This window comes from Pangasianodon hypophthalmus, chromosome 7, assembly GCF_027358585.1.
Source record: "Pangasianodon hypophthalmus isolate fPanHyp1 chromosome 7, fPanHyp1.pri, whole genome shotgun sequence".
NCBI classification, from domain to species: Eukaryota; Metazoa; Chordata; class Actinopteri; order Siluriformes; family Pangasiidae; genus Pangasianodon; species Pangasianodon hypophthalmus.
The window spans coordinates 5604056-5613066 of NC_069716.1; the positions used below are offsets into that span (position 1 = coordinate 5604056).

The 9011-nt window shown below is 38.5% G+C and overlaps 2 protein-coding genes across 2 annotated transcripts; both read left to right on the forward strand.

The window, feature by feature from the left end:
* The first annotated feature begins 264 nt into the window (after positions 1 to 264).
* si:dkey-6i22.5 (polyamine-modulated factor 1) lies at positions 265 to 4063 on the forward strand. Its single transcript, XM_026940602.3, has 5 exons — positions 265 to 549; positions 2325 to 2430; positions 2641 to 2741; positions 3337 to 3532; positions 3882 to 4063. Exons 1-5 carry the CDS (start codon positions 308 to 310, stop codon positions 3948 to 3950), a joined length of 714 nt encoding a protein of 237 aa, XP_026796403.1. The 5' UTR covers positions 265 to 307; the 3' UTR covers positions 3951 to 4063.
* A 441-nt stretch (positions 4064 to 4504) lies between these two features.
* On the forward strand, positions 4505 to 8720 carry med19a (mediator complex subunit 19a). Its single transcript, XM_026940581.3, has 6 exons — positions 4505 to 4865; positions 4973 to 5095; positions 5464 to 5597; positions 6293 to 6389; positions 6903 to 6997; positions 8453 to 8720. The coding sequence occupies exons 1-6, from the start codon at positions 4646 to 4648 to the stop codon at positions 8516 to 8518; spliced, it is 735 nt and encodes a 244-aa protein (XP_026796382.1). The 5' UTR covers positions 4505 to 4645; the 3' UTR covers positions 8519 to 8720.
* The last annotated feature ends 291 nt before the right edge of the window (positions 8721 to 9011 follow it).

The window sequence follows — 9011 nt, forward strand, 5'->3', positions numbered from 1 at the left end:
GCCTTGTTCCCTGAGTGCCCTGGGATAGGCTCCAGGCTCCACGTGACCCTGTGTAGGATAAGTACAGAAAATGGATGGACTAATATATAATGATGTTTCTTAAAAGTTTGCAGCATGATTATTTATTGATTAGCTTTTCTGATAAATTGTTCATTCTGTACTACATTTTGAGAAGAAATGTATTAAGTATAATTTAATGCTCTGTTGTGCTAGCTTTGAAAGAAGGCTGCACAAAAAAACGCGATTCGAAAAAGACGGCATGAACTACTACAGCTTCCGTAGTGGATATGGTACTCTTGGCGGGTAGATGAGAATGTCAACATTGGGAGCACAAAAAATGGAGGAAGTCGCTAACTGCAGGTCCAACGAGCCCAGTTTAACAGATTCTGGTCAAACAAGTGAAAATGCGAGTTCAAATGGGTCGGTACAGACCGGTGTTCCTGAAAATAGCTCGGTTAAATCGGCTAAATGTGAGCCTCGCCGGAGCAGACTGAAAGTCTTTAACAAAGTTCTGGAGAAAAGCCTTCAGCGGCTTATAGCAGATGCTAGGTGACTAAACTCTCCTCTGCTGTTTTGATTAAACTCACTGGATAATACATAATGTCATATAAAGTGTATTTAGGATTTATAACGGTTTGTTTCTATATATTTTTATCCGCAACTACAGAGAATTTGTGTTTGTGTTCATGCAAGTGATGCTACACATTGCTATATTCCTATTAAAAAGCTTTAAAAGTATTATTTTTGCAACATAGTCACGCATTAGCTTACACTCAGCCGGCCATTTTAAGCAGGAAACCCTAACATGTTTGTGCACTCTTGAGGTGCAGTGAATGACTGTAGCAGTGATGAGTCATTTGAGTAGGAGTCGGTTCTTTGAGTCGGTTCTTTGAGTCGGCTCGCATATATGAGTCGGGTGGGGTTTTTTCTTGCTTGTCTTTTCTTTTTTCTCTCTCTATCTTTACTTTTGTATTTTAATTTTAATCAATAGTCTTCACCTTCTTTTCAATATCTGAGCTATTCGTTAGTGTGAATGGTGAGGTGTGTGTGTTCCCAGCCTCCAATGTTTGTGAACGTTGTGGAAACGTTTGTTTTTGGTTCCTGAAACCTTCTGAGAACAGATCTTTTTTTTTTAGTTCCTGTTTAGTTTTCCAAAAAAAAAAAAAAAAAAAAAAAAAAAAGGGTTCTTCATGGAAATATCAAGTTTGCATTTTGTTGCACATAATGTTTCGAAGAATGTTCCCGTAATGTTCTCATAACTCTGAACCTCTCAGGAACCTTGTAGAAACCCGTAATGTTTAGGAGAACGCAGCTCTAACGTTCAGTTACCCTTTAAATAATTAAACCTGAAATGGTTCAGAGAACGTTCCTCTAATGTTAGGGGACTATTCTCTCAACTATGTCTTTACAAACCTGTTATTACACTGATACAACCCTGATTGGTTTTCATAAGGTTGCCGTTATGTTTGCATCTAATAAAATAGGAGGTACACACTCGCTTTCTAATATAACAAGCTACATTAACATATTGCATAATAATTATGCAGAACGATAATTTGGAGTTACAAAAATATTTCCTAAAAGCAACCTTTGGCGAACGTTCCCTGTCAGTTGTCATATAACAATAAGAGAACACTGTGTTTCCAGAAAGCTTTGGAAACAGCGCTGACTTTGTTAATCAAAATAGAACATTCCCAGAACGTTATAAAATATTCACCAAAAAAATAACCAAAGAGGAACCAAATGCTCCGGTTAGGGAAATGTTCTGTGTTTGTTAGGTTTGAATGTCAGCTGTGTGCACAAGTACTGTATGGAATCAAGTGTAGAGAATGCTTAAATGCGTAGAGATTCTATTAAAATACAAACGCAAAGTAATGTTTTGTTAATTAAAAGATAGAGTTTCAGGATTTTATGAAACAGATTCAGCGGTAGTTAGGCAAAGAACGAAAAACTTCAGCCAAAAACGCAATAAGCCATTTGGGAGCCGAAAGAGTCGTCTCTTCTTGGTGAGCTGAACCAAATCATCTGACTCACTGAAAATATCCAGAATTCCCATCACTAGACCTGTAGCCCATCTATTGCTATATACAGTGTGTCAACCCCTTTTATACCTCATCCATCATCATAAATGAACATCCAGGGGAAAGACGCTGACCAGATGTTATTTGGGTGGTTGCCCTCTTACCAGAAAAAAATCCAGCTAAGAACAATGCCTTCGTTTAACATTTTAGTAGTATTACTACTAGAGTACAGGCTTTAAACTGAAAAAGGCAACATTAAAAACTGATATAAACATACAGATCTCGTTGTGTGCATTGGTTCAGTTTCAACAGGTTCGCCCACTCTTTCCATCCACTGTGCAAGCAGAATCCACAGATGGCCGAGGTCATCCACAAGCAGTTCATAAGCGATCTGCAGAAAGCCATCCAGGTAACATGCAGTCATATCTGCCTATTAACGTGCAATTGTATGTTGTATGTCACCGTATATATTTGCAAAACCATTCCGAGCTTCTTATGTTACAACTAGTGTCATTAGTACTGTATTCTCATTTTTGGAATAATCAGGACTAATTATTGCAATGGTTTTAGGAACGCAGGTCCTAAATGTGTAACTAATCCGGAGCTTTCATGTATGCAGGAGGACATAAACAGAGTGATAGAGGAAGGGGACCTGCAGGTGAAACTGGAGGAGTTGGACAGACTAGAAGAGCAGGCTAAAGACACACCAGGGCCTGCATGGTACATTTACCATATACATGGGTCGGGGCCATGACCCTACCACTTAAATACAGTTATTTGGTTTTTTCCCTCCTTGCAGCGATGCAATTTTTATTTCCATTCTTTGCAGCCTTCCAAGAGAGTCTTTATCACAAATGCTACCTAGAAATGTTATCTATCTATGTAACTATATTTTGAACAGTCCAGGTTAATGATATTGTGCCTGTTTTACAAGACCTACATTAATCAAATTCTGCCTTGACATAAAGTTATATATATTTTTGCTCTCTCACATCATATTTGACAAAACCATTAAGTATTGGATATTGCCAGATTCGACGTAATCTGAGCTCACGCACCCTCTCTACAATTCCCCCCATACACAATCCCTGCATATTTTTTTTAATACTTGCCAAGTAACTGAAAGAAAACAGCATGTATACAACACTGCAAACTGATAAATGCAGCTGTAAATGCAGCATCATCTCACCAGCCATGACCAGTATTATAAGGTTAATTATCATAGTATGTAGTATAACAGATTGTAGTAAAATGATGTCCAAAACCTGCACACATGGCTGTTATCACTGACTTTTCACGCTTTTGTGTTTTTCAGGCGACCCAGTGGCATTCCTGAGCAGGATGTGTGCAGTGTGTTGATTCCGTATCACCAGGGGCAGGAGGAGTATGTGCGCAGAGAGCTGAGAAAGCTCCAGAAGGAGAACGCAGCTCTGGCTCAGAGAGTACAGTCTGGCCGAGACACTATCGCGCACACAGAACAGCGCATAGCAGCAGCAGTGGATGAGTGGAAGGTGACAGAGTTAGGGAAAGAGAACAATATCTCAGTACCTCAGTGTGTATTGTATACATCAGTGATTATTACTTGCATTAAAGACATCAATGTGTATATATTTATATGGGAGAATATAAATACACTGACTTATTACATGTAATGCATGTTTTTTTTTATTAATCTCTTTCTTCATGTAACTGAATTAAATGTTTCTTGTAAATGTTTCATATTTATCTGGATATAGGAGTTGGTTTTAGTTAATGCTTTAACACCCGCTGTATAGTTATTGGAAACTTTCTTTACTGGAATATATTACAAGAAATGGTTTCAGAATTTCTGACCCCACTTTTTGCATTGTTTCCCTGCAGGCATCTGTTGCTGATTTGGAATCGTTCGTCTCGTCACTTTGTCCATCTGAAAATTTTGAGTCTATTTGAGTTCCTGTGGACCAAATCAATGTTCATAGTTAAAACTATTTTAGTTATTTTTAACCTAACTTGTATTGTTTTATTCTGCCAAGTGTGTTCTATTAAATCTATTTCTTGTTGTATGTGACTCTCATTTGTGTGTTGACTTTACAACTTTATAATTACACATGTATTACCTCAGAATTTAAGGTAATTTCAGGTTATTTGGGTTAGGTAATTTATGTATTTCATTTCATTAATTTAAAAAAGTACAGACTGAGTAATTTGAGTACAAGTTGAAATCGATGAGAGGTTTGGTACAAATCATTTGGGTTTTTTGGATGTGATATATTTGCTTTTTTCAGTAACTTGTGCGAACAATGAGCGTGGACGCATTTTGACAGTATGATCAATGTATGTCGATTTTTTAAAAAAATGTATCGATCAAATGAAAGTCTTATTTAATTTAAGCACATAATAATTCAAAATTCTGATATTAAAGTATTAACCTATTGAAACATAGCTTTCACAATGTATAAAAATCATAGAATTTACGGTAAATTCCTATCAACGGTTTCTAGGCATTGTTCATATATTACCGTTATTACGGTACCGCCTGTGTTGTTAAGGAGCACTGGACCAGTATTTGATAAAACAAACCGGGTTTAACGGTCCCGTTAGATATATTTATTGCTTAAAAATAGTCTTTATATTTTTTTAAAGTCATGACAGAAATATTTTCAACTCTGTTTGGCCAAAGCGACTCTCAGGCACCCCCGAGTTCCGCGGCTCTGGGTTTTGGAGCGGGAAAACCGCCGCCTCCGCTCCCGCAGAGCGCAGCCCCGGTGCCGGCTCAGCTCTCAGGACAGCTCGGGGATGAAGGGCCTACAGCCCGGAAACCAGGAGTTATCAACGAGCCGTTCTATTTACTGCGAGAACTGCCTGGTAAACTTGATGATATCCTGGTGTTTTAAAACGTTACAGTGCTGCATTACAGTGTACATCATTGTGCTCATTACACATCATTGTGCATGTGTGTTTATTTCAATCAGTTGGAAACGATTTAACGGGAAACACAAACCTGATCACACACTACAATCTGGAGCATGCATACAATAAGTTCTGCGGGAAGAAGGTGAAGGAGAAACTCAGCAACTTCTTACCGGAATTACCAGGTGAGATGTACAAGCACAGGAAGGTGCAGTGATGTGTGGGTGTATAGATCTGCAGTAGTAGTTTGTTTAATTATTATTACACCATGCAAAGTGGCCACCTGAAGCCAGGGATAAATCTGCATTCCTAATTCTGCTAGTACTACTGTATAGTCATTACTGTTACACAACTACACATCTGTAATACTGCAACATTTGCACACCTTCTTCTGCTAATGTGTCTCCTGTGGTGTCATGCAGGGGGTATCTGGTCCTGCACTTTATTATTTAGTTTATTGTTGAATGTTAAGCTGCACTGAACCCATTTACCATCACCACTGTGGGGTGGTGATAAAAATATCTTGACTCTTGAATGTGATGTCGGTCTTTAGGTATGATAGACAGTCCAGGCATTCAGGATGGCAGTTCATTGCGATCCCTCATAGAGAAACCTCCAGTGTGTGGAAACTCCTTCAGCCCTCTGACCGGAGCACTGCTGACTGGCTTCAGACTACACACTGGACCGGTACATGCACCATGCACACACACACACACACACACACACTCGCTCATGCACAATAAAACACATCCAGATCACATCCTGAGTCTGTGTGCACGCTATACCCCAAACGAACAGTCTGAGTGTGTGCTGGAGTGGCACATGAGTAGCACTTTTCCACCAGACAGTGCAGTAAGGCACATTATAGTAACAAAGCCATAATCCTGCTCATGTCATTATTTTCATTTCCAAGTGACCCATACTGTACCAAAGAATTGTGTCTGGTTAGACTCGTTGTCTACCGATCAGTACAGCACAACAGTCATTGTGAACCTTAACAAACTCACTAGGCTGGTACACACATGAACACTTAACTTACATACAAACACAATAAGACCACATGCTGCACGTGTACACACACATACTTAGACTCATGCACAGCACAGATTAGATTATGCACACTCAGAGTACGTGCTGAAGTGGTGCACACACACACATGCACAAAAATCACATGATCAGACCACTCACTAGAGTGTACACACACTTTTACCCTTACACACTACGCAATGGATTCGTGCTGCACACACTTACCCATGCACAGACAGAAGAAGTATTGAATCTGTATTCGTGCTATAACAGCACACACAAACACATTTAGATAAATATGCTGATACCGTATACGTTACAGTATTTTATATTGAGTCTTTCTGTTTGCGTTATAGCTTCCAGAGCAGTACAGACTGATGCACATTCAACCTCCGAAGAAGAAAAGCAAACATAAACACAGACACCATCGACCTCAGGATCCCATACCACCAGGTGACACACACACTCACAAACGCACACTTGCACAAAATTGACAGTATGTCTACAGTGCAAAAATCTGATTTTGAAAACAATACAGTTAATGGGTTTATATTAGCTTAAGTAATCCTGATGATGAGAGAGCTCCTGATTCAGTCATCTGTCTGATTTCATTCTCCTCTACATTTCTTGGTGACCCTTTAATAAATCCACCAAAGAAGGACATGTCAAAAATGTTAAACTTTTTATTAACTATTAATTTGAGAGACGTTTTGCTAGTAAATTGCAAATCATTCTGTTCTTCTTTAAACTGTGGTGTGTACTGCACCTGATGTACCTCTAACCGGTTGTATTTGTGCATATACACAAATGTAGAAATCGGAAAGCTGTTGTAATTGCGCTGAATATCCGATTATTGGATCGGATCGAAATCAGACAATGGCATTAGGCCGATATAAGATGTAGTAACATGCTGCTCAAATAATCTGATAACATGCACATGGTAAATTTGTGGTTTTCTCTGAGCAGAAACACCATCAGACTCTGACCCCAAGAAGAAGAAGAAAAAGAGAGATGATGACCCTGAACGCAAAAAGAAAAAGAAGGACAAGAAGAAGAAAAAGGTGGGTGGAGCTACCCTGCATGTTGGGGAAGAAAATGGAAGACTTAATATTTTATTAAGTGGTCAAGAAGTACAGTACTACTTATCATTATTGCACATGGAATTGGTTCACATTGGTTTATAGGAAAATAATTAGGAACATAATCCACCCCAAAGTTATTATTTATTATTATTTTCCCATAACAGCATGTCATGACCTGTCTTAATACTACAGCAACTAGTACAATTTGTATTAATTAAGCACCACCGTTGTATACTTTATTTTATCCATTTATAGTTACATTTATTATTGTCGAAGATCCGGAAGGCATGTTAGTTCCTGTTATCCTTTAAGTTCTCGCAGCTATAACAGTCTTTCGCTTACCAGCCTCTGTATTTCTCTCTCTTGAAGTTAATAAAATGAAAGAAAAATGCAGAGCCTAGAATCCTGAAGACCTTCCTGTGTCACAAAACATAAAGTTACACCTTTACTGTTGACACTGGAGACTCCTTCCAAAAATTAAAAATAAATGTGTTAATAGAAAATGTCGCTATATCGATGGTTTTACAAACTCGTTAATCCGTTTATGTAGCTCGTCCATCATACAGGCCTCTGTGAATGAGTTTTTACTGTAGAAATAATAATGCATTAGAGCGAGCACATTAATATTAGCGTGTTTGTCTTGCAGACGGAACTACAGTGGAAGAAAATGACTAGTGCTGTGCTGTAATGTCTGTAAACATGGTCTGTTCATGGACTTTAAAGCTGAATGATCAAATCAAACCCTTGTGACTCTTTCAGCCCAGTTTTACAGATCTATGAGGCAAAAAAAAAGGGCTTAATGATAATTACACTAAAATTGTTCAATTCTCCTTGCCTGAAGCTTCCTCGGCAACCAGATATGGTTGTGAAATCTAGTTGAATAAATCTAAATTGAATAAATCTGATTTGCTCTCATCTAGAATTATTTCACAATACAGTAGATAAACATTTTTACTGTGTAATACATGTAATGATATTGTTCATATCAAAACCTTAGAAAAGATAGATATTTTATAAGGATATTTTATGTTGAAAAGGATATATTGCTCAACATTACATTACAGACAGTTTAGTAAATATTTCCCCTTTTTCAAAATGAAAACATCATATTGTTGAGTCACGGAAGAAAGCATCAGATAGGAATCTGACGCAAGAGGAAAACAAACATATTTTCTCTCCATCATCAGTCTGATACACTGTTGTTCTGGATCACACAAATATTAATGATGATTATATCTCAAGTCATAGAATTTGCTGTTCAAGTCGTCTGTCCATTAGCTCTTATTGATCTGTGTTGATGACATGATGTGCTCTCTCTCTCTCTCTCTCTCTCTCTCTCTCTCTCTCTCTCTCTCTCGCTCTGTCTCTCTCTCTCTCTCTCTCTCTCTCTCTCTCTCTCTCGCTCTGTCTCTCTCTCTCTCTCTCCTCTCACAGAATCGCCACAGTCCTGATCACCCTGGTATCACTGGCTCTCAACCCAACAGCAATAGTCTGAGATAGAGACACTGTATTGTGTGTGTGAGTGTGTGTGTGTGTGTGAGTGTGTGTGTGTGAGAGAGAGAGAGAGAGAATGTGTGCCAGTATTATGATTGTGTGCTTTTTTGTAGCTGATGTTGACACTGATACTGATTACAGATCAGTTCTATTTCCAGTATTTTTTTGCTTCATCGTTTGATGACTTGAATAAATTTTTGGTACTCTACTGCACAGCCTGTCTTTGCATACTTTGCATACTGAATTTACGGATAAGTAGGAAGCGCCAGAGTACTGAATGCCAGCTGTGTGATTCAGTACAGGTCAGTCGAGCCAACATGCAGCACAGTAGCGCAGGAAATCAACCACCACACTAGAGAGCAGTGTGGGACAACAAGAGATTTGCTTCCTAGACTTGTTTGCAAAAAAGAAACAAGACTGTGCTTGTGCTGGTCTTTAATGTCTCCTGATAATGATGGAAAGTAAATGACATGTTGAATCTAATTACTCTGTGAGTAGA

Excerpts from the sequence above, each read along its gene's own strand:
- med19a (XM_026940581.3), top strand. The coding sequence starts at position 4,646 with ATGACAGAAATATTTTCAACTCTGTTTGGCCAAAGCGACTCTCAGGCA. Across the intron at positions 4,866-4,972 it reads TTTACTGCGAGAACTGCCTG|TTGGAAACGATTTAACGGGA; the intron begins GTAAACTTGATG and ends TATTTCAATCAG. Across the intron at positions 6,998-8,452 it reads AGGACAAGAAGAAGAAAAAG|AATCGCCACAGTCCTGATCA; the intron begins GTGGGTGGAGCT and ends CTCCTCTCACAG.
- si:dkey-6i22.5 (XM_026940602.3), top strand. The coding sequence starts at position 308 with ATGAGAATGTCAACATTGGGAGCACAAAAAATGGAGGAAGTCGCTAAC. Across the intron at positions 550-2,324 it reads CGGCTTATAGCAGATGCTAG|TTTCAACAGGTTCGCCCACT; the intron begins GTGACTAAACTC and ends GCATTGGTTCAG. Across the intron at positions 3,533-3,881 it reads CAGCAGTGGATGAGTGGAAG|GCATCTGTTGCTGATTTGGA; the intron begins GTGACAGAGTTA and ends GTTTCCCTGCAG.